This window comes from Podarcis tiliguerta (assembly GCF_965153285.1).
Source record: "Podarcis tiliguerta genome assembly, chromosome: W".
In the NCBI taxonomy this organism is placed as follows: Eukaryota; Metazoa; Chordata; class Lepidosauria; order Squamata; family Lacertidae; genus Podarcis; species Podarcis tiliguerta.
In genome coordinates, this window is record NC_139552.1 from 323,039 (window position 1) to 348,011 (window position 24,973).

Here is a 24,973-nt window from a genome sequence, read left to right on the forward strand (position 1 = left end):
TAGAATTTTGAACAGTTTATCATCACAAACTAAAGGGCTAGGTATTTTCTAAGTTTGCTAAATCAGGTGCATGAGCAAAAACAAGGAACCATTCAGTAGACTGTGTTATCTTTTCAGACATGATGCTAAACTATGAATTGACACTGGGACTCAAATGCACTCCCCTTCCCTCTTCCTTTACTGCGATGTAAAAAGGAGAAACTAATCAGAGTTTCCTGTTGTGTTCGAACTTGGAGGGGGGGGGGCTGTTAATTTAAGCTATGGTTAATTCAAACAAGCCAGGTTCAAATCATAATTTATGATCCCTAGCTGGCTTGAACTAACCACAGTTTCCCAAACTTTAGATGTAACAAAGAGCTCCAGTTAGATTCAAAGCAAGTAGATGCTTCCAATCTCCTTTTAGTAGCTGGTTCACTGAGGAATGGGGAGCAAATAAGTCTGAGAATCATTTGTGTAATTAAATGTGATTAAATAATCAAGGTTTTGGTTGAGTTCTGTGGTGTATTTGAATAAATTGATGCATTTAGATTTAGCCTGCACAGATATTTTAATCTATGAATGTGCCACAGGATTTTAAGTTCAGAGCATTGAAGAAAGTACGAATCTTTGATGCTCCTGATGAACTCCCCAAAGAGCGTTCCAGTCTTCTTGCTGTATCCAACAAATATGGATTACTGTTTGCTGGCTGTGCAGCTGGACTGCAAATCTTCGAGACAAAAAACCTTCTAATGCAGATTCCAGTGGGGGATTCTCCTAATAAAATAGGTACGTTTTTTCTCTTTCCTCACCCTCATCCCCAGCCTTTTTTAATTTTTATCTATAGAGCTGTATTTTTTAGCATTAAGCATAAACTCACTTGTTCTGCTTTGAATACCCATCATAAGCTTTGGGGTGGCAAGTATCCTTTGCAAATTATAGGGCTGGGATTTTTTTACCTATTTGGGCTCATGTAGCATAGTGGATAAGGGACAGCTAAACATCTGGAAGTCTGCATTCAACTGTTGCCTCATTCATTAACTTGGTTGCCCTAAGTAAGTCTCCATTTTCTTTTTTCCTTTTTTCCTTTTGGATTTTTACAATTTTATATTCAGTCAAACAACACAATATAACATTGGTCGTATATAAGAAAAAGAACCACCCCCTGTGACTTCCCTCAACTTCCCCTTCTGGTTCTTTAAATATTTACTGCTTGTTGTTGTTGTTTAGTCGTTTAGTCATGTCCGACTCTTCGTGACCCCATGGACCAGAGCACGCCAGGCACTCCTGTCTTCCACTGCCTCCCGCAGCTTGGTCAAACACATGTTCGATGACACTTTGAAAACGCTGTCCAACCATCTCGTCCTCTGTTGTCCCCTTCTCCTTGTGCCCTCCATCTTTCCCAACATCAGGTTCTTTTCCAGGGAGTCTTCTCTTCTCATGAGGTGGCCAAAGTATTGGAGTCTCAGCTTCAGGATCTGTCCTTCCAGTGAGCACTCAGGGCTGATTTCCTTCAGAATGGGGAGGTTTGATCTTCTTGCAGTCCATGGGACTCTCAAGAGTCTCCTCCAGCACCATAATTCAAAAGCATCAATTCTTCGGCGATCAGCCTTCTTGATGGTCCAGCTCTCACTTCCATACATCACTACTGGGAAAACCATGGCTTTTACTATACGGACCTTTGTTGGCAAGGTGATGTCTCTGGTTTTTAAGATGCTGTCTAGGTTTGTCATTGCTTTTCTCCCAAGAAGCAGGCGTCTTTTAATTTCGTGGCTGCTGTCACCATCTGCAGTGATCATGGAGCCTAAGAAAGTAAAATCTCTCACTGCCTCCATTTCTTCCCCTTCTATTTGCCAGGAGGTGATGGGACCAGTGGCCGTGATCTTCGTTTTTTTGATGTTGAGCTTCAGACCATATTTTGCGCTCTCCTCTTTCACCCTCATTAAAAGGTTCTTTAATTCCTCCTCACTTTCTGCCATCAATGTTCTGTCATCTGCATATCTGAGGTTGTTGATATTTCTTCTGGCAATCTTAATTCCGGCTTGGGATTCATCCAGCCCAGCCTTTTGCATGATGAATTCTGCATATACCGGTAAGTTTAATAAGCAGGGAGACAATATACCGCCTTGTCGTACTCCTTTCCCAATTTTGAACCAATCAGTTGTTCCATATCCAGTTCTAACTGTAGCTTCTTGTCCCACATAGAGATTTCTCAGGAGACAGATGAGGTGATCAGGCACTCCCATTTCTTTAAGAACTTGCCATAGTTTGCTGTGGTCGACACAGTCAAAGGCTTTTGCATAGTCAATGAAGTAGATGTCTTTCTGGAACTCTCTAGCTTTCTCCATAATCCAGCGCATGTTTGCAATTTGGTCTCTGGTTCCTCTGCCTCTTCTAAATCCAGCTTGCACTTCTGGGAGTTTTGGTCTACATACTGCTTGAGCCTGCCTTGTAGAATTTTAAGCATAACCTTGCTAGCGTGTACAATGAGTGCAATTGTGCGGTAGTTGGAGCATTCTTTGGCACTGCCCTTCTTTGGGATTGGGATGTAGACTGATCTTCTCAATCCTCTGGCCACTGGCCACGGCAAGGCAGTGATCCCCCTTCATGGATCATTGCCTTGCCGTGGCGAAGAGGCTTGAATAACTCACAGAAGCTATGAACTATGCCGAGTAGGGCACCCAAGATGGACAGGTCATAGTGGAGAGTTTTGTTTTGTTTTTTAAATATATTTTTATTCCATTTTTTCATGAATATTAACAATCCTGCATATTTCCCATTGACATATTTACAATTTTATGGACTTCCCTCAGCTTCTCTGACAATCATCCGTTTTTAAAATTTTTCTACGCATTCCTCAATTATCATATCACCTTTAAATAAGCAAATATATAAGAAATTAAGCAGCTAAATAAATAATAGAAATAAATAAATAAATAGATATCTTAGCTAATTTGTTTACATTTTTGCAATATTCCTTATTTTTATCACAAAGCTTCTTTAAAGCCCACTAGCGTTGTTTGTTCATCACATACGCTCTTCAAATATTCCGAAAATTTTTCCCAGTCCTCAAAGAATTTGTGATCTTTCTGATGTCTGATTTTCCCTGTTAACTTGTCCAGTTCTGCGTAATCCGTTAACTTCAATCTCCACTCCTCTACAGTCGGTAGATCTTCTTGTTTCCATTTTTGGGCCACTAAAATTCGCGCTGCTGTTATTGCATATTGGAAGAATTTGCGATCTTTTTTATTAATTTCATTTCTCATTATACCTAGAAGGAAAGTTTCTGGTCTTTTTACAAAACTGTATTTTAATATCTTCTTTAACTCATTATAAATCGACTCCCAGAACCCCTTCATTTTTTTGCATTCCCACCACATGTGAATAAAGGTTCCTTCTTTCTCTTTGCATTTCCAACATTTGTTATTGGTTTTAAACATTTTTGCTAATTTAACTGGTGTAATATACCACCTATATACCATTTTCATCGTGTTTTCTTTTAACGTGGTGCATGCTGTAAACTTCAGGTTATCATTCCATATTTTCGCCCACTCTTCCAAATATATATTGTACCCAAAATCCTTAGCCCAGTGAATCATTACCGACTTAACTTCCTCGTCCATCGTACACCATTCCAATAACATTTTATACATTTTTGAAATAATTTTACTATCATTATTTACTATTTCCTTTTGAAATCTTGAATCTTTTTCTATATAGCCTTTCTCTTTCAAATCTTTTTTAAACATTTCATTTATTTGGTAATAATTAAACCAATCATATACGTGTTCCTTTACTTGTTCGTATGGCTTCAGTTTCCATTTACCTCCATCTTTAACCACTAAATCTCCATAAGTAATCCAACTGCCTCTCATATTGATTTTTTTAACACACGTAGCCTCCAATGGTGATAACCAATGTGGGACCCCTGATTCCAGCAAATTTTTATACCTCTCCCATACTTCCTTTAGTGATTTCCGGACGATGTGGTCTTCAAAGCTTTTGTGGCCCTTCTTATTCTCCCGCCAGAGATACGCGTGCCACCCAAATCTGTTATCGAATCCCTCCAGATCTAACAATTTTGTGTTCTTTAATTTTATCCAATCTTTTATCCAACAGAGGCACGAGGCCTCGTAATATAATTTCAAATCTGGCAAAGCAAAGCCTCCCCTTTCTTTCGCATCCGTTAGCAATTTATATTGGATCCTCGGCTTTTTGCCTTGCCAGATGTATCTTGAGATGCTTCTCTGCCACTCTTTAAATATCCTCGTCCCTCTCAGTATTGGGATCATTTGGAATAAAAATAACATCTTTGGGAGCACACACATCTTGATCGATGAGATTCTGCCCCAGAATGATAGATTCAATCTACCCCACACCTCCAGATCTTTTTTAATTCCATTCCACACTGGTATATAGTTATTCTGAAACAAAACAATATTTTTTGGGGTTAGCCATATTCCCAAGTACTTTACTTTTTTCACAACTTCAATACCAATTTGTTGTTGCAAACCTTCTATCAGTGTTTGCTCCATATTTTTTGCTATAATTTTGGTTTTTTTCTTATTTAATATGAAACCTGCCACTTTGCCGAATTGTTCAATTTCTTCTATCACTTCGGTTGCACTCTCCATCGGGTCTTCCATCATTAATACCAGATCATCCGCAAAAGCCTTAACTTTATATTCGTTTTGACCCACTGACACCCCTTTTATCATCTCATTTTTCCTAATTGAGTTTAGAAAGACCTCCAGAACCATTATAAACAACAAAGGCGAGAGCGGACATCCCTGCCTTGTACCTTTCGATATTTTTACCTCCTCCGTCATTACATTATTCACCATCAATTTTGCTCTTTGTTCCGTGTAAATTGCCTTTATTCCGTTAAAAAAATCCTTCCCAATCTCCATATATTCTAAGTTTTTTAACATAAAGTCCCATGAAATATTGTCGAATGCCTTTTCGGCATCCACGAACATCATAATTGCCTGCTTCTCATTCCTGGCTGTCAGATACTCTAAAATATTAATTATATTCCTTGCATTGTCCCTCATCTGCCTGCCCGGAAGAAAGCCTGCTTGGTCATCATGGATAACTTCTTGTAGTAACTTTTTCAACCTGCTCGCCAATACTCCCGCAAATATTTTATAGTCTGTGTTCAGCAAGGAAATTGGCCTATAGTTCTTTACTTGTGTTGGGTCTGCCTCTTGTTTGGGAATAAAAGTTATAAAGGCTTCTTTCCACGTCTCCGGTATTTCCTTTTCTTTCAAGATATTATTCATTACTTCTTTCAATGGTGTCATCAGGGTCTGTCTTAGCTCTTTATAATAGCTTGCTGTGAATCCGTCTGGTCCTGGGGCTTTCCCTTTTTTCAACTCTTTTATAATCTCTGCTATTTCCTCATTTTCTATCGGGGTGTTCAGCTTGTCTTTCTTTTCTATCGGGATCTTTTGCACCTCTTTTTCTCTTAAATATCTCTCTATTTTCCTCATGTTATTTTTTTCGTTGCTTTTGTACAATTGTCTGTAAAAGTCCAAGAATCCTTTTCTAATTCCTTTCGGGTTAGTTATCTCTTCCCCATCTACTATAATTTTAGTTATTATACTTTGTTCTTTCCTTTTCTTAATTTGCCAAGCAAGCCACTTTCCAGATTTATTAGCAAATTCAAAATTTCTCTGTCTTAACCTTTTGATGTTCCACTCCACTTCTTTATTTATTATCATAGCAAATTGTGTTTGAAGCACCTTAATACTTTGCTTAATCTTGGAGTTATTTGGTTTTTTAATTAATTTTTGCTCATTGTCCATTATTTGTTTTAGGATTTCTCTCTTTTCTTTCTCTCTATTTTTCTTTTTAATTAAATTCTGTTGTAAAAAGAACCCTCTCATCACTGCCTTGCTTGCGTCCCACACTATATTCATCTTCGTACCTTTATTGCAGTTATCCTCAAAATATTCCATCAATTTCTTTTGTGCGCCTTGTACAATTATTTGATCGTCCAAAAGGTAATCGTTCATTCTCCATCTGAAAGTTCTTTCTTCGAAACCTTTTATCTCTAATTTAATTGGATTGTGGTCTGAAATTACTTTTGGTTGGATTTCGATTTGTAGGATTCTTGGAACTAGATCGTTAGAAATCCAGATTTGGTCGATTCTAGACATTGACTGTTGAGATTCTGAGTAGAATGTGAACTGCTTTTCTAGTGGATGTCTCAGTCTCCAAATATCAGTCAAATTACAGTTTTTAACCATTTCAAAAAAAGTTTTGGGTAGTTTGCCCTCTTTCGTCTTTTTATCTCTTAGTCTGTCCATTTCTGTTGACACTACCCCATTCATATCTCCCATCACAATTATTTTCTGATCCATATATTCCATCAGTTTTTCTTCCAGCTTTTTATAAAAATCAGTCTTGTTTCCATTAGGTGCATAGACCCCGACTATAATCAGTCTAACGCCTTGCCAATTGATCTGTACAGCGATTATTCTTCCTTCTTCATCCTTGAAAATTTGTTGGGCTTCAATTTTGTTTTTAATATACAAAACTACTCCTCTTTTCTTTTCTTTATCAGATGATATAAATTCATTCCCCAATCTTTTGTTAATCAAAATTTTCCTGTGTCTTCTTGCAACGTGTGTTTCTTGTAGGCAGATAATGTCCAAGTTTTTCTTTTTTAGATATTGTTCCACTTTGTTCCGTTTTTTTTTCTTTCATCCCATTAATATTCCAATTCCATATTTTTAACGCCATTGTACTTCCTGATTAGCAGTAAATAAAAATTATATTATAAATTATTTTTCTTATACTCTTTCTGCTTCATCTTCTTCCTCTTCTTGTTCCTCCTCCTCTTCCTCTTCTTCTTCACCCGTCCTGTCCCCTCTCCTCTCTTTTTCGTCTGGGTCCAATCCACCAGTGGCTCCACTTCCTCCGAATGCTCCTTTATCTTTATCTTCCTCTTCTTCTGTTACCAATTCCTTATATTTTCTCTGAAACTTACCTATCTCTTCTGGCCTGTTCAACCTGTGCCTCTTGCTTTTGTAAATAAAAGAAATCCCCTCTGGGTACTCCCATTTGAATTCAATGCTGTTCTTTTTGAGGACTTGCACCAGGGGTTTATATGGGGATCTTCGCTTTAACAATCTGACTGGGATATCTTTAAAAATGATTATGTAACTGCCATCTATGTATAATCTTTTTTCCCTGTTTCTCTGAAGAATCAGATTTCTTATGTCTCTGTCCTTAAAGGTTATGAGGCAATCGCCTGGAAATTTCTTTGGTTTGGTCGTTCTTACTCTCATCCTGAAGACATTTTGTACTGCGTTTTCCACTTCCTCAATTTGTAACTCCAACCATTGTGCTAACTCTGTTATTATTTTTTGTCTGATGTCCTCTCCTTGAGTCTCTGGTATGGCTCTCAGTCTTAAATTCACTTCTCGCTGTCGTAGTTCATTCACAGAAATCGCATCCCACATCTCTTCCTGTGATTTGTTTACTTCTGAGAGCCCCACCTTGATCTTTTCATCTTCCTTTTTCAATTCTTTCATTTCCAGCCGTGTCCTCTTCATTCCTTCTTCCAACACTTGTGTTCTCTTAGACACCTCTTTAATCTGACCCTTCAGTTCATTGACTGTCTCATCTATTTTCCTATCCAATTTTCCAATCTTTGTATCTACTTGCTCTAATTTTGATTCTAGATTCTTTTCACTTTGTCTTATATCTGCAAACATTTTTAATATTTCTGATTTAAAATCAGATTCTTGCTTTGACCCCTTTCTCTCGGCTGGAGTCCCCCCATTACCTCCTTTCTTTTGTTGATGAGACATTTTCCACAATTAAGTTATTGCTTTTACAATTTAGAAAATCACTTCCGAGGAACACAAATCACAATAACTCAATAATAATAGTAGAACACACTCCCAATATGAATACAGCACAGTCTTCTTTTAAACCTATATTAGTAATTTCTTCTTTTCCTTATTTTTATTTTTTAACCCTCTTGCCACTCAGTAAGTTAGTCCTTCCTGAAACTCCTATTCAAATAATAGGTTAGACCTTCCTAAGATTCCTGTGATGTAAAATCTGGATGTAGTCCCTCCAAAGTAAAGTAAAGTCCCTTCTTTAAGTCCCCTGTTACTTCAGTCGCCCCCCCCCCCCAGGCAAAAAAAAAAAAAAAAAAAATCAAAAAATGAGAAACAGAAAAGAAACTTGGCCTTTATCTTCTTGCCACCACTTAGGCTAAATCCTCATGTTGTTGTGAGTATAAGTAAAAATTAAGATGTAGAAATGAGCATCCGGCATCCACGGTGGAAAAAAGGAAATAAAAAAGTAAAAAAAAAGCAAAGAAAAGAGGAAAAGGCGAAAAAGAAGAAAGAAAAAAATTTTGGCCCACAGTTAGTCCATATGTTGTAAAAACTACAAAGATTTCCTTCTAGTAGTAGTTGGTGGTCCCTAAGATTAAAGGTCCCCTTATCTTAAATAAATGCTCTTGAATATGAGAGAATACTAAAATAGTAACAAGTGCAGCAAAATGATAACCGAAAAAACAAAATAGGAAGAAAAAACCCAGTTGTTATTTCTCTCCCGTCCACCAGAGGTCTATATAGATTCAAAGAGTCCGAGGGAACCTCTCTTTTCCTGACAGTTCTGAGTTCTAAATCCCAAATGCTCAGAAGTAATCGTAATTAGTCCGTGAAAATTTTATTTTGTGTCAAAGTTCCTAGAGAGGCAGTAAGTCACAACAAAAGTTCCAAGTCCTTTAATCTTCTTCACCTCCCAAAACTCCGTCGCATGCAACCGAAAAGAAAAAAAACTAAAATGGAGTCGGAAGCTTCACTTCCGTTACGCAAAGCTTTTATTAGAAATGAGGCTAGAAAGCTTCCATTCTTCTTCTTTCCTCTCTCTGTTTCCAGGAGAACTTAAAGTAACAAAATATTAGTCCCTTTGCCCTCCTTCCCAACTCTCTCCTTCTTTTCAGCTACTTTGTATCTTCTTAAGTTCCTTTAGAGGTTGAGAGGGAGAGAGGAACTTTAGCCGCTAGCGTCGCTCGCTTTTTTTCCCTGCTTTGCTTATGTCCCTGCGTTTAAGTTGATTCCAGACAATAGCTGAGCTCTTTTTTAGCTTTCTTTTTTACTCCTAGTCCTTCCTTTGTCTCAAATACAGTTTTGATAAATTCTTTAGGGTCGGGTTTCTTTTCTTTGAGAACCCAGCGCTCACGCTGCAAGCTCGGGGCTTCGTTTTCCGGAGTCTGCAATGGCTTCCCTCAGCCCGCGTCTCCCCCCCGCTGTACTCTTCGCTCCCTAACGGGAGTTACCTGACGGCCGGGAGGTCTGCGTTTCGGCTCTGCAGGAACCAGTGTATCTGGACACCCTCCAGGTACTTTTTCCGGGGACCACGGCGCCCTGTGGAACCCCTTTTTCCCCTCCGAAAAACACGGGATTCTCCGCTTGAAAAATCCCCGTTTGCGATCGCGATCGCGCTGGACCGGAAGTTTCCATAGTGGAGAGTTTTGACCAAACGTGATCCTGGAGCAGGAACCAGCAAGCCACTCCAGTATCCCTGCCAAGAAAACTCCATGGACAAAGACAACAGGCATTTACTGCTACTAATTATTATCTTATTTTTATAATTTTATACCTTAATGCTCTTATTTTTTTATCAGTTTTATACCAAATTTTCCTTCATGATTACATCTTACAGTCAATTTCATTCCATGTTGTCCTTACTTAACCTTTGATCTTCTTTTCTTACTTGTAAGTGTTTAATCAAACCCTGCTAGTGAGTCCGTATCTTTACAGTATTTCTGTAAATACAACACAAAAGGTTCCCAGTCATTTTAAAATTCTACATTATCATTGTCTCTTATTCTTTCCATTAGTTTCGCCATTTCTGCATATTCCATAAGGTTGACTTGCCATTCTTCTTTCATTGGTATCTTGTCGTCCTTCCATTTTTGGGTTAGTAGTATCCAAGCCGCCGTTGTAGCATACATAAACAACTTCTGCTTTTTTGGTAGTTCCTGTCCTATTATACCCAACAGAAAAGCTTCTGGTTTTTTAACAAAGGTTATTTTAAACATCTTCTTCAGTTCATTATGTATCATTTGTGTCAGGGAACTGCCATCAGTGCCAGAGGGAGAGAGCGAAAGCCAGAGGGATTCCAGAGAGCGTCCAGGGATCGGGAGAAGCAGCCCATCTTCTGGGGAAGAGAATCAGCGTAGCACCAGTGGAGAAGGGGGGCAGATGGGGGAAGCGGCGAGGCGGTCCCATGATTCCTTGCCTGGGACCAGCGGGGAGAGTAGGGGTCCTCCGTTGCCCACGCCCTCCTTGCGCAGAAGGCTTTCGCGCAGAGAGAGTAGGAGAAGACTAGGCGTCAAAGAGCTTCTTTGCTGGAAGAAGTTTAAGAAACGCCCACTGACGGATTCTGCCAGCAATTGAGTCAGCCACGGGTGAGTGGCTGTCCGGACAGAAAAGGTTCACTTTGGCAACCCAGCCAGGTGTTTGCACCCAGCCGGGGAGATAAGCACCGGCTTACGCACGAGCAACCCCTAGAACCATTACAATTTGCCAATAACTTTTAATTACTTTACAATTCCACCACATGTGGTAAAGTGTACCTTCTTTCTCTTTACACTTCCAGCACTTATTAGCACTTGTTCTATACATTTTTGCCAGTTTGACAGGAGTTAAATACCATCGGTACATCATTTTCATATAATTTTCTTTCAAAGTTGTATATGCGGTGAATTTTAAATCAACTTTCCATAATTTTTCCCAGTCTTTCATTTGTAAGTTATATCCTACATCTTGTGCCCGTTTAACCATTACACATTTAACCTCTTCATCTTTGGTTTCCCATTTTAATAATAAATTATACATCTTCTTCAATAATTTGGTATTATCCTCTACAATTTCTCTTTGAAATCTAGATAAATTATAATTAAATCCTTTCTTTTTATCTTCTTTGAAGACCTCATTTACTTGAAAATATTGTAACTAGTCATTAACACGTTCTCTGATCTCTTCAAATTCTTTCATTTTTAATTTCCCTTCTGTTTCTATTAATAGATCTCTATTTGTAAGCCATTTTCCTCTCCTATTTATTTTTTTAATCGATGTTGCTTCCATTGGAGACAACCACCATGGAGTCTTCTGTTCTAATAAATCTTTGTATCTTTGTACTTTTAAGATCTGGAAGGGAAAAACCACCTCTATCTTTACTGTCTGTAAGTAATTTATGTTTTATTATTGGTTTTTCCCTTTCCAGATGGATTTTGTAATATCTATTTGTCATTTCTTGAAGCATGCTGCATTACCTATAACCGGTACTGACTGGAATAAAAATAACATTTTTGGCAATATGTTCATATTGATCACTTCATATTTATCACTTCCTAACAGTGGTAAATTCATTCTTCCCCATACTTCTAGATTCCTTTTTACTTCATTCCATTTTTTTTCATAATTATCTTTAAGCATGTTAATATTTTTGGTTGTCAACCAAACTCCTAAATATTTAACTTTTTTATGAACCTCTGTTTCTATATTTTGCTGTAATCCCCCCCCCCCCTTTTCTGGTACATTTTTCACTATCAGCTTTATCTTATTTTTGTTCAACTTAAAACCTGCCACCTGCCCAAAGTTCTGTATTTTTTCTAAGACTTTCGGCAGAGAGTTCTTAGGGTCCTCCACTGTTACTACAAGATCATCTGCATATGCTTTTAATTTATATGTTCCCTGTCCCCCACCATGATTCCTCTGGGTTTTTTTTTTTTTTACCTACTTGGACTCACGTAGCATAGTGGGTAAGGGACAGCTAAACATCTGGAAGTCTGCATTCAACTGTTACCTCATTCATTAACTTGGTTGCCCTAAGTAAGCCTGCATTTTCTAACCTGCCAAACTGGTGCAGGGGAAATAGCTTTGGCCAACCATTTACAGTCGTTGTAATGCTTACTGAGACAATGTGTGTGAATCACTGTAAATACCAGTTGCTGGGAATCACAAAAGGGGAGAGTGTGTAGTTCCTAGTTTAGCGTTGTCTTAGAATGTTGGGATCAGGGGTTTATTATGTATCTCTGTATTTATTTTCCTTTACTTATATCCTAACCTTCCCAACAGGAGCATGGCTGGGCGATGCAGTTTACAAATACAGCACAACAATAAATAACATTAACAACACATAAAGTAGTGGCATTGGCAAGAGGGTATATTACATTCCAAAGGCTTGAGTAAACCATAAAGGTTTTCACATTGTGACACATTCCATTTGCAAGGGAGTTCTATATTCTATGAGGGTGCCATTCAGAATGTCTTGCATTAACAGTGCCTGCCCGGTAGGGCTGGGCGATATATCAGAGCATTGCCCCAAACTGGTTTGAAGTCCAGATCATGATAACAGTTTCAGAATTTTTCACCTGGCAATATATCATGAATCCTTGCTCACTCCTTGACTGCCACCAGCACTGCACATTTCACTCTCGAGTGACACTTGCAAGTCTGTCTGATGTTCACCCACAGTGAGAGGCCCAATTCCTCCCTCTGCAGCCCAGCTGCCATCCTTGGCAGAGGGAACTTGAGAAGGTGCTTGCCTGCCTGTCTGCACCTTCACCCAAGCAAGTGGGCTGCCTCATCCCTCCCTCCAGATTAGAACACTAGGGCTGGGCAATGTATCATCCAAAACCAGTTTGAAGTATATATCCAGGAGTCAACATGTGGCTGCTTCTTCCTTCCTACCTTATTTGCTCCTTTCTTCTTATTTCAGACATTGGTATATTGCGATGTTGAAAACCAGATATCGCCCAGCTCTACTGCCCAGCAGGTTGAAATAACAAGCAGGGCATCCCCAGCTGATCTTAACAGACGAATAGGGCAGTATTGGATCAGTTCAGGCCTCTAACTACCTTTTAAATAATTTATTGTCCCCCCCCCCCTGTGCTCCTCTTCATTTTTTTTAAGTTGAGAATGTCCAGAGTCTCTTCATTCCCACCAAGTTCTTTGTGCATCACTTGGCACTCAGCTGTGATAACCTCACACTCTCTGTCTGCATGGCCTCCAGTGAAGCTGGGCCCTTCATTGGCTTTTTTGATGTTTGCACCTTTGTGAATCAGGTAAGTTGCATGGTTTAAAAACAAACTTGGAACCCCCCCCACAACCCTCACTCCAGGGTGTGCTTTGCTATGAGTTTTGAAACTGGAGAGCTTTAGCAAGCCCTAATGAAGCATAACCACACTTAAGGATTCAGATGTAATGCTATACCATGGTTAATTAAAAATTGGGAGGAACACTACCACAGTGTAGTATTCATGTGCGATAGTAAACTGCGGTTAATCAAAAAGGGAGCAGAAGATTCCAGTCTCTTCCTTGTGGCTGTGCCGGCAGGGGGGATGAAGTGTGTGAGGCTGAGGTTCGCTGTGACTCGTATCCTGTCTATCTGACCCTCAAAGCTCTCCCCAGGCCACACTCCTCACCAGCCTTGCTCAGCATTCTCCTTGAGTGCTTTTTCCTGGCTGGAAGTTGTCCATGAACTGTGATAATGACTCTTGCTTGCATGGCTGAAGATACAGGGGGCAGCACATGTAAAAGGCTCTGACTTTTGCATGGCTGGAATGTAGCCCACTGTATATATCCATTACTCTGTGCGCATTTGCCTCAAGCCATGCCCACTACTGATACGTCCCCCCTGGAATGTTGTCCATAATGAAATGTGGCCCCTGTATAAAAAGGTCCTCCAGTCCTACAATAATCTGTAGCTCATCATTACTTCTGAACTCTACCACTGATAGGAGCTTAGGCTAGTGAAAACATCTCTTTCCTTCAGGTCTTGGAGAGTATGGTATAGAGTATGTATTTTAGTGTTTTGTTGGGCGCGGTATAAATAATAAATTATTATTATTATTATTATTATTATTATTATACTGAGCTTGGTGGGCCAGTGATTTGACTCTACCGAAGGCAGGTGTCTTTGCTCATATGGATACGATCTAACAAACGTCCATTTCCTTCTAATAGGCTAAGCAGCAAAAACGCCCCTTTGCCTATCAGAAGATGGCTGGGGCGATGGTCATTGACCTGAAATGGAACCCAGTGAATGCCTCCATGCTGGCCGTCTGTCTGTCTGATGGAAGCCTCTCTGTCCTGCAGGTGGCAGATTCCGTGAAGATCTATGCAACTCTCCCTGCTTCAGTGGCTGTTACATCAGGTTAGTAGCATGACTTTTAGACTGATGCAAAAATCCCTGTTATAAATCAGCTGAATTGGAGTTCCGATTTACATATATTTTAGAGGTACAGCTCAAAGTAAGCGTGATTGCACCATATGGACTATTGCAAGGGTATCTCATAAGGAACCTTTGGCCCTCCCAATGTTGCTGAACTCCAACTACCACCCACCCCTGGCCATTGGCTGTGCTTGCTAGGCTGATGGGAGCTGCTGTTCAGCAGCATCTAGAGGGCCAACATTTCCCCTCTCCTACTCTAGGGTATGCTCTCCTGAGACCATCATTGGCTGCACCTTCATGTTGAATGGACATTCTATTGCATTCCAAATTTGAGATTGTCGTGTTTGAATAACACTTGTGAGGGCAATTTAAGCCATTTGCCAAATTGCACTGGTTGGTTTTGTTGTTGCTATTTCCTTTGCAACTGCTTAATGATTCCTGCTTGCTTTTCTCTCCCCCCCCCCCCCTTTAGTGTGTTGGAGTCCTAAAGGAAAGCAGCTGGCTGTAGGCAAGCAGAATGGCACAGTGGTCCAGTATCTGCCTGTAAGTCTGTTTTGTTCTATTTGGCCTGTAATGATCTGCCTCCTCCTGCTTCTCCCTCTTGGTTCTTTCCTGTTTTGTTCTCCCAATTCACAGTTCAGAAGATGGAGTCTTAAGCATAAGGGTAGCAGAAGTACATGTCTGGGAATGACTGTAGTCTAGAGCTTGAGCATCCATTTTGCATGCACTAGTCCCCAGGTTCAGTCACCGGCACTGTCAGGTAGAATGAGAATTTTGATTTTGTATAATAAGCTAGTTTGTTCATGCCTTCACACTCCTCTCTATTCACCATCCAGGCAATCAAGAAGTTTAGGAGCACAAGGCTGCATATGCACCATACATTTAAAACACATGATTTCTTCCCCCCTTCCCCAAGGAATCATGGGAACCGTGGTTCTGTTGGGGTAAACTAAGAGTGGCGAAAGCTGTACTGGGATGCAATCTCAAAAATGATAGAATGATCTCGATACGAATCCAAGGCAGACCTTTTAACATCACAGTAATCCAAGTTTATGCACCAACTACTGGTGCTGAAGAAACTGAAATTGACCAATTCTACGAAGACTTACAACACCTTATAGAAGTGACACCAAAGAAGGATGTTCTTCTCATTATAGGGGATTGGAATGCTAAAGTAGGGAATCAAGAGATAAAAGGAACAACTGGCAAATTTGGTCTTGGAATTCAAAACGAAGCAGGGCAAAGGCTAATAGAGTTCTGTCAAGAGAACAAGCTGGTCATCACAAACACTCTTTTCCAACAACACAAGAGACGACTCTACACATGGACATCACCAGATGGGCAGCATCGAAATCAGATTGATTATATTCTCTGCAGCCAAAGATGGAGAAGCTCTATACAGTCAGCAAAAACAAGACCTGGAGCTGACTGTGGCTCAGATCATCAGCTTCTTACAGCAAAATTCAAGCTTAAACTGAAGAAAGTAGGAAAAACCACTGGGCCAGTAAGATACAATCTAAACCAAATCCCTTATGCATACACAGTGGAAGTGAGGAACAGGTTTAAGGATTTAGAATTGCTGGACAGAGTGCCTGAAGAACTATGGATGGAGGCTCGCAACATTATACAGGAGGCAGCAACGAAAACCATCCCAATGAAAAGGAAATGCAAGAAAGCAAAGTGGCTGTCCAATGAGGCCTTACAAATATCGGAGGAGAGAAGGCAAGCAAAATGCGAGGGAGATAGAGAAAGATACAGGAAATTGAATGCAGAATTCCAAAAAATAGCAAGGAGAGACAAGAGGGCCTTCTTAAACGAGCAATGCAAAGAAATAGAGGAAAACAACAGAATGGGAAGAAGCAGAAATCTGTTCAAGAAAACTGGAGCTATGAAAGGAACATTTCATACAAAGATTACCATAATAAAGGACAAAAGTGGTAAGGACCTAACAGAAGCAGAAGACATCAAGAAGAGGTGGCAAGAATACACAGAGGAACTATACCAGAAAGATATGGATGTCTCGTACACCCCAGGTAGTGTGGTTGCTGACCTTGAGCCAGACATCCTGGAGTGTGAAGTCAAATGGGCCTTAGAAAGCATTGCAAATAACAAGGCCAGTGGAAGTGATGGTATTCCAGCTGAACTATTTAAAATTTTAAAAGATGATGCTGTTAAGGTGCTACACTCAATATGCCAGCAAGTTTGGAAAACTCAGCAGTGGCCAGAAGATTGGAGAAGGTCAGTCTACATCCCAATCCCAAAGAAGGGCAGTGCTAAAGAATGCTCCAACTACCGCACAATTGCACTCATTTCACACGCTAGCAAGGTTATGCTTAAAATTCTTCAAGGAAGGCTCAAGCAGTATGTGGACCGAGAACTCCCAGAAGTGCAAGCTGGATTTAGAAGAGGCAGGGGAACCAGAGACCAAATTGCAAACATGCGCTGGATTATGGAGAAAGCTAGAGAGTTCCAGAAAGACATCTACTTCTGCTTCATTGACTATGCAAAAGCCTTTGACTGTGTCGACCACAGCAAACTATGGCAAGTTCTTAAAGAAATGGGAGTGTCTGATCACCTCATCTGCCTCCTGAGAAATCTCTATGTGGGACAAGAAGCTACAGTTAGAACTGGATATGGAACAACTGATTGGTTCAAAATTGGGAAAGGAGTACGACAAGGCTGTATTTTGTCTCCCTGCTTATTTAACTTATATGCAGAATTCATCATGCGAAAGGCTGGGCTGGATGAATCCCTAGCCGGAATTAAGATTGCTGGAAGAAATATCAACAACCTCAGATATGCAGATATGCGGATGACACAACCTTGATGGCAGAAAGTGAGGAGGAATTAAAAAACCTTTTATTGAGGGTGAAAGAGGAGAGCACAAAATATGGTCTGAAGCTCAACATCAAAAAAACGAAGATCATGGCCACTGGTCCCATCACCTCCTGGCAAATAGAAGGGGAAGAAATGGAGGCAGTGAGAGATTTTACTTTCTTGGGCTCCATGATCACTGCAGATGGTGACAGCAGCCACGAAATTAAGAGACGCCTGCTTCTTGGGAGGAAAGCAATGGCAAACCTCGATAGCATTTTAAAAAGTAGAGACATCACCTTGCCAACAAAGGTCCGTATAGTAAAAGCTATGGTTTGCCCAGTAGTGATGTATGGAAGTGAGAGCTGGACCATAAAGAAGGCTGATCGCCGAAGAATTGACGCTTTTGAATTATGGTGCTGGAGGAGACTCTTGAGAGTCCCATGGACTGCAAGAAGATCAAACGCATCCATTCTTAAGGAAATCAGCCCTGAGTGCTCACTGGAAGGACAGATCGTGAAGCTGAGGCTCCAATACTTTGGCCACCTCATGAGAAGAGAAGACTCACTGGAAAAGACCCTGATGTTGGGAAAGATGGAGGGCACAAGGAGAAGAGGACGACAGAGGACGAGATGGTTAGACAGTGTTCTCGAAGCTACAAACATGAATCTGACCAAACTGCGGGTGGCAGTGGAAGACAGAAGTGCCTGGCGTGCTCTGGTCCATGGGGTCACGAAGAGTCGGACACGACTGAACGACTAAACAACAACAATGGTTCTAATAATTCTTAGCGATAAGCCATGTGCTATGAATGCATGGCTGTGCACCTAGCCAGGCAAAAACACAAAGGGGGAAAGAGGGCTAGTAAGGGGTGTGGCTTGAGGTGAACCCTGAGGACAAAATAGAGGCTTGGAGGACTGCATTTGATCCCTGGGCCTAAGATTAATCAATTTTCTTTCATTTTATTTGTTTGCTGCTCTTCTACAAAAAAATCATGCTCAAAGCAGCTTACAACAAAGAAACAGGAATGCATTTCGAACGAACACTACTAAAACCTTCATAATAACACAGCACAACAAAAATATATCATACCAAAACCCCACATTTCAGTACTATAAATATAACAAGATTACTTAAGCACCATGCAGCATGCAATAGCAAAAACAAGGAAGCATCATAGTTTCACCTTAGTCCTAGAAGCACCACTCCTATGATGTTGCTTACAGTCCCTCTCCTGTAGCAGCAGCTTATAAGGCTTCCAAGGGCAAAGGATGGGATTGCTGGAAACACCTCTCCCATGATGTTGTTCATCTCTGATATAAGTGAGTTGGGACCATGCCCATAATTAAGCGGGAGGTTAAGAGTGCCCACATTTGACTGCCAACAATCTCTCCTTAGAGGGATCTTTGGCTACAAAATGCCTGTGCCTGAAATCTTGGAGCATTGTTCCCATTGAGAGCAGATTAGGGATAGGGAACTCATAGCCCTTCAGCTGTTGTTGTATTCCATGGGTAGGCAAACTAAGGCCCGTGGGCCGGATCCGGCCCAATCGCCTTCTCAATCCGGCCTGTGGACGGTTCGGGGATCAGCGTGTTTTTACATGAGTAGAATGTGTGCTTTTATTTAAAATGCATCTCTGGGTTATTTGTGGGGCATAGGAATTTGTTCATTTCCCCCCCAAAAATATAGTCTGGCCCCCCACAAGGTCTGAGGGACAGTGGACCGGCCCCTTTCTGAAAAGGTTTGCTGACCCCTGTTGTATTCCATCTCCCATCAGCTCCATCTAGCATGGCCAATGGTCAGGGGATACTGGGAGTTGTAGTCCAAGAACATCTGGAGGGCTTCAGGTTCATCATCCACAGAGCAGACAGCACTGAGTGAAATGTACCATGTCATCAGATCACTGAACCATGGTAGCTTCAGATGAAACACTTTGGACATTTTTTTGAAAGTTCTTGTATAAATTCAGAGTGTTTGTGTTTTATTATTGCATGTGTGATATGAAGTGTTGCATTGTAGATAGAATACTTTGAAGAAACAAACCCCCCATATGATTAAACTTAGGGTATTCTAATCACTCTCATTCTTCTATTTTTTCAGAATCTGCAGGAGAAGAAAACAATTCCCTGTCCTCCATTCTATGATTCAGATAATCCTGTCAAAGGTACTGTGTTTCCTAAAATTTGGCGTTTTGACCGGTTGGTATTCCAGTAGTACAGATGGATCATGTAATCACAGTGTTTCACTTACGTGCCTAGAATTTGCCCATCCATGAAATCCAGGCATATTGTGGAATGTGAGATGCTTGTTTTTGACTAGTCGTTGAAAAATAAATCTGGCAGGTGTTTTGCTCAAAATACTAAGTAGTATTTTATACCAATCCCATTTACAGTACGGATTAATATTTAATCTCCTGTAATTTAGTTGTCAGGGTTGTTAATGCAGCACAGTTACATAATTATAGTGCAAAGATTTGATAATGCCTTCCTTTCTTTTTAAAAAAGTGCAGTCCTTGGGCATATTATCACATCTGTTACGTTAAATTTTTAATTCATATATTTGTAATTGAAACTTGAAGCTCTTTATATGTCATGTTCCCTAAGATTAATACAGCAACAAAACTGTTGTACTCACAGCAGCCCCTTTGAAATTGATGGAGATGACTAAATTAGGCAGATTAACTTCAGTGTGTCTACTTGAGAAGAACTTTGCTGGATGCAGCCCTCTGTAGGGAAGGTTTCCAGTGTCCTAAATCCTTCTGTCTTCACGCAGTACACAGTGTTAAGGAACACATAAAGGAACTAACCAGCTGCATTATACCAAGTCAGACTGTTAATCCACAAAGTTTAGTATTGCTTACTCTAACTGGCAGCAACTGTCTGGGATTTCAGGCTGGGGTGCCTCCCAGCCATACCTGGAAATGCTGGGGATTCAACCTGGGGCTTTCTGCGTGCAAAGCAGGTGCTGTACCACCAAGATAACCCTCTTTGTCCCTCTTTGTATATAGCTCATTGGATGGACATATGCTTTTTGACTCCAGAAATCCCATGTTCATCTCCAGGTGGGGCTGGGAGAGACTGAAACCCTGGAGCCAATTATTGTAGGCAGCACTCAGTTACCTGGATCAATGATCTGACATGATATTGGGAAGCTTCCTAGCATGAGGGGAAAGCAGCATAACTTAGTGGAAGGGCATCTGCTTTGCATGCAGATGGTCCCAAGCTCAGTCCCCCAGTATCTCCAGGTGGGGCTTTGAATGTCTCCTGGCTGAAATCCTGGAAAATCCCTGCCAGACAATATTGAGCTATATGGACCAGTGATCTGACTTGACATAAGGCAGCTTCCAGTGGGATGCATCGAACTGACTTCTACACAGGTTCATTTATTTCAGTGGGCCTACTCTGAGTAGGACCACGCTTGCATACAACCCTATGTTCCTGTATAAGTAATAATAATAATAATAATAATAAGTGGCTCTTGAGAAAAACAAAAGCAAAAAACCCGACAACCCAAGTTTTGGGCTAGGTCTTTGCCCCTGGTTTGTGCTGCTGTGTCTTCCTGCATTTTAGGCTCTGGCTTCGGAATGATAAAAAAGTAGATGTAGAATCCCACTTCATAGAAACCATTTAGTCAAACCTTGCATGGAAATTGAAGCATTCACCAACCACAGCAGCCTCCACACTTCTGCTGCAAGTGTCAGTTTTGCTTGCCAAGTCCCCATACAAGCATGTGTTAGATGCCTACCTCTTAGATGCACAGGTTTAACTTGTGTGTTTGGAACTTTCTTTCTGCCTGAGGGCCACGTTCTGTCCTGAGCAGCTTTCCAGGGACCACATGCCAGTGGTGAGCAGCAGGGTTGCAGGCAAAAGCGAGCAGAGCAATGGATGTACATTTTGCCTCCGGATAGTAGGCTAGTTTCTACAGACATAATAGTCCTTGCTGTCCTCCAGTCAGACTCATAATAGTCCTTGCTGTCCTCCAGTCAGACAATCAAGAGGCATTATCAGAATTCTAGGATGCATCCCAGCCAGGCAAAACGGTTTAGGAGTGCATATCATTTTGTGGTTATTGAAACATTTCATCATACTTTTGGCCAGAGGTGTGGGACCCTTGACCTTCCACACACTGTAGGGACTCCAACTTCCATCAGCCCCAGCCAGCATGGCCTGTGTTCAGGAATGATGGCAGTTTGTTTTATATAATAATGCATTCTTTATATCCTGCTTTTTCTCTACACTGTAGCTCAAGACGGATTTCAGAAATTAAAGTGAAACAGATAAAATACAGAAAGCTAAAATATACAGAAGATAATGAATAGTTTAAAAACTGTAATAGAATTAAAACTATATAAACACAAATTATGAAAATATTGATAGCAAAAAATAGCAAAGCACTATTCAAATCACTTTCCTTAAAAGCAGTCAGTTCCCCAAAGCGCATGGGAACAAGGCAGCCTTCACGTGCCAGGGGAGAACAGCAAGGAAGGAGCCAGTCTAGCTTCTCTAGGAAGGAAGCCACAAAATCTGGGAGCAGGCTATCATGAAGGCCCCTATCATCCTTGTAATTATGAAACAGTTGCAACCATAAAACAGTTATGTATGTTATAAATGATGCAAACATTTTAAAACAGTCCAGCGTCTGCAGGGTCATTTGTTAGCTGCCCCTCCCCTAAGGCGCTTTTTCTCATGTGTTGCATCTCCCATTTTACACACTATTTCCCATTCTGTCTCCCCATTCAGAAAAAGGAAGACAAGTGGCCTGAGCTGTTTGTGAATTTTATGGAGCCCTGTTATGGCAGCTGTTCTGAGAGGCTACATCACTACTTCCTTAACTACGTTGAAGAATGGTGAGTAATGGCGATCATACAACACTGAATAGTTCCCTTTTAACATAAATTAGGTGAGCAAAGGGCTGGGTGTATTTAAAGATTGTTATTTGAAACTAACAGGGCAATGTGTTTATGCTGCTTGAAGTGGGTTATGGATTTGTGGTTGTTGTTTCCTTCCTCAAGGGATGTGGTCCTTGCAGCATCTGCTGCTTCCACAGAGGTCAGCATCCTCGCAAGGCAAGGAGACAAGGTAATCCCATTTCCTATTTCCCCAGCAAGTGCCTCTTATAAGAAGATCAGAGGTCCCAGTGAGAGTTCCAGAGGGGTAGTTATTATTAGTCAGCTGCAGCAAGAAATAGCAAAGTCTCATGTCACCTTGACCCCCCCCCCCCCACGCACTTACTGGAACAGAATATTTTATTTATTATCGTTTATTATTATTATTTATTTATTGCACTTATACCCTACCTTTTTTCCTCCAAGGAGCTCAAGGTGGTGTACATGGTTCTCCCCCTCATTTAATCCCCACAACAACCCTGTGAGGTAGTTTATGCTGAGAGGCACAGACTGGCCCAGTGAACTTGATCAATTTGAACCCTGGGCTCCCAGCTCCAAGCCCGACCTGCTAACAGTTACATTATTCAGGCTCTTGTTTTGTGGACCGTGGACTCACCCCTGCCAATGATGGTGGACCAGATATACCCTTTTGACTTTAAGGCATCTCTTGAAGACCTTTTTATGCCAACAAGCCCATGCAACTGCCTAAACATTTTTTATTATCCAGTCGCTTAAATGTTTATTTCATAATGTTTCACTTGTACTTGTACATATTGTTGTATACAGTGGTACCTCGGGTTAAGTACTTAATTCGTTCCGGAGGTCCGTTCTTAACCTGAAACTGTTCTTAACCTGAAGCACCACTTTAGCTAATGGGGCCTCCTGCTGCCGCCGGAGCACAATTTCTGTTCTTATCCTGAAGCAAAGTTCTTAACCTGAAGCACTATTTCTGGGTTAGCGGAGTCTGTAACCTGAAGCGTATGTAACCTGAGGTACCACTGTGCTGCCTCAATACTTTATATGAGTTGGTTGTACACAAAAATCTTTATAAATGAACCAAGGAATGATAGTAATTTTCCTCTCCACTGCATGTGCCACAGTGATTTTTTAAAGTGAAAAAAACCCCTTATTACTACAAGTTGACCTCCCTGGCTGGAACGATTCCAGAGGTTGCCAAAGCATAGAGCCATTTGGGAGCGGCCTTAGCTCAGTAGCAGAGCATCTCTTTAGCAAGCATAAGGCCCCAGGTTCAGTTCCCAGCATTTCCAGGTAGCGTTGGGAGTTGCTGTTAGTCAGTGTAGTTACTGTGCCAGATAGACCAAGATCCTGATTCCTAGTACTAATTAAACTAACCCTTCTTACAGAACAACTGGGAGCTGTGGGTTCTGGAAGACTCCAGCCGAGCAGAACTTCCAGTCACAGATAAGAGCGATGACACTTTGCCTGTAGGCGTGGCCATTGATTACACCAGCAACATGCCCATAACCATTAGTAAGTATATGAATGTTGCTCTTGGGTTAAGCATAAAGCAAACAACAGTGCTATCTATAGCAGGTGTGGGGAACCTTTTGCCCTCCAGATGTTGCTGAACCATGTCTCCCATCAGCCCTAGCAAGCATGGCCAGGGATGCTGAGAGTTGTAGTTCAGCAACATCTGGAGGGCTAAAGCTTCTTCACGCCTGCTGTAGAGGGAGCTTTAGTGCTGGTCATTAGTCCTGAGAAGATGCTATTAATATACTTGGAAGTGCTATTTTCCCACCTTCTAACTGTGATTCTTGAGGCTATTCAGAGTGGGCAGACCTGCGACCTCGGGGCCAATTGTGACCCTCCAGGCCTCCATCTGGCCCATGGGACTCTCCCCAGCTGACACTGTTTTTTGCCTGGCTGGAATGTGTCCTGTATAAGTAAAAGAAAAAAAGGGCAGACTAGAAATGCATGGAACAGAGTTGTAATACATGTTGCATTATTCAAGAGAAGTCATCTTGGGCACTTAGTTCCCTTTGTAAAGTTTTAAACTCTTGCCATTCTAACATAACTTCCTGGTCCCTTCCTGGACTTGTTCTGAGGGCTGCTTACTAAGTGGAGGTACTGCTGAACATGTCTGGTCATGGTGTGTGTGTGTGTTTGTGGCATTTTTGCAGGTGAGGATAAAACCATGGACCCAGCACCGGTCCTGCTGCTTCTGTCAACTGATGGAGTCCTCTGCCCCTTTTACATGGTCAATCAAAACCCTGGTGTGAGGTCTCTGATGGTGATGCCTGAGCCTCTCTCTCCAGAAGGAGACAGAGGAACAAAATCAGCTGGTAGGTGCTTGCTTGCTTTTTGGGGGAGTTTTGGTCCAGCAACACCCGAGGATCCAAGGTTGTAGAACACTTATCTTAAAACACCTTGAATGCAAATGGAGCAGCCTGGTGCCCTCTAGGTGTTACAGAACTCCCAGCAGTCAGTGACCAAGAATAATGAGAGTCAGAATTCAACAATGTATGGGTGGCACCGTGCCAGAGAAGGCTGGTGTAGAGTGATAAGGAGGGCGTGGCAAGCAACATGCACAATTGGAGATCAAAAAGACATACCTGTGCCCCTTACCCTCCCTTTTCAATCTTTTGGTTTTGATCATCAGCATTTCCACCTTGATAGATCTTTGTTTATGTGGTTAGGATTGCTCTGTAAGGCTGTAGTCTTGGGAACGCTTCACAGCGTTCCATAGGAGAGTAGGAAACAGACCTTATGCCAGGTTGGACCATCAGTATTATCTGCACTGACTGGCAGCATCTCTCCAGGTTTCAGGCAAGGGCCTCTCTCCGTCCCACCTAGAGAAGCTGGGTGTTGAAGCTGGGTCTTTCTGTGTGCAGTGCAGAGGCTACCAAACTGTACCACTCTGCGTATATGATTGGTTGGACGCAAGGTGCAACCTTGCTTTGGGTGCAAGGAGTCCTGTGTTCAGTAGTTGGCATCTCCACATGGGGCTGGGAGAGACCCTGGTCTGGAAACCCGGGAAGCTGCTGCCTGTCAGTGTAGACAGCGCTCAGTTAGCTGGACCAACAATCTGACATGAAATAAGGAGTCTTCCTAATAGGTGGGGGGGGG

The 24,973-nt window shown here is 41.4% G+C and overlaps 3 protein-coding genes across 3 annotated transcripts in view; all 3 read left to right on the forward strand.

Annotated features, from left to right (window-relative positions):
- The window catches only part of LOC310668783 (spectrin alpha chain, non-erythrocytic 1-like), a gene marked incomplete at its 3' end in the record, with an annotated part of 263,702 nt that overhangs the window by 149,306 nt on the left and 89,423 nt on the right, over window positions 1-24,973 (forward strand). The gene's annotated exons all lie outside the window — the stretch shown is intronic.
- Window positions 12,733-19,251, forward strand: LOC310668863 (nuclear pore complex protein Nup214-like). Its single transcript, XM_083422224.1, has 4 exons — window positions 12,733-13,078; window positions 13,980-14,169; window positions 14,660-14,730; window positions 19,102-19,251. The coding sequence occupies exons 1-4, from the start codon at window positions 13,016-13,018 to the stop codon at window positions 19,213-19,215; spliced, it is 438 nt and encodes a 145-aa protein (XP_083278350.1). The 5' UTR covers window positions 12,733-13,015; the 3' UTR covers window positions 19,216-19,251.
- Window positions 21,541-24,254, forward strand: LOC310668751 (nuclear pore complex protein Nup214-like; the record flags this gene model as incomplete). Its single annotated transcript, XM_083422084.1, has 5 exons — window positions 21,541-21,561; window positions 21,741-21,847; window positions 22,013-22,079; window positions 23,251-23,377; window positions 24,028-24,254. The coding sequence occupies 5 exons, from the start codon at window positions 21,541-21,543 to the stop codon at window positions 24,252-24,254; spliced, it is 549 nt and encodes a 182-aa protein (XP_083278210.1).

Excerpts from the sequence above, each read along its gene's own strand:
- LOC310668863 (XM_083422224.1), top strand. The coding sequence starts at position 13,016 with ATGGCCTCCAGTGAAGCTGGGCCCTTCATTGGCTTTTTTGATGTTTGC. Across the intron at positions 13,079-13,979 it reads TTTGCACCTTTGTGAATCAG|GCTAAGCAGCAAAAACGCCC; the intron begins GTAAGTTGCATG and ends TCCTTCTAATAG. Across the intron at positions 14,731-19,101 it reads CAGTGGTCCAGTATCTGCCT|AATCTGCAGGAGAAGAAAAC; the intron begins GTAAGTCTGTTT and ends CTATTTTTTCAG.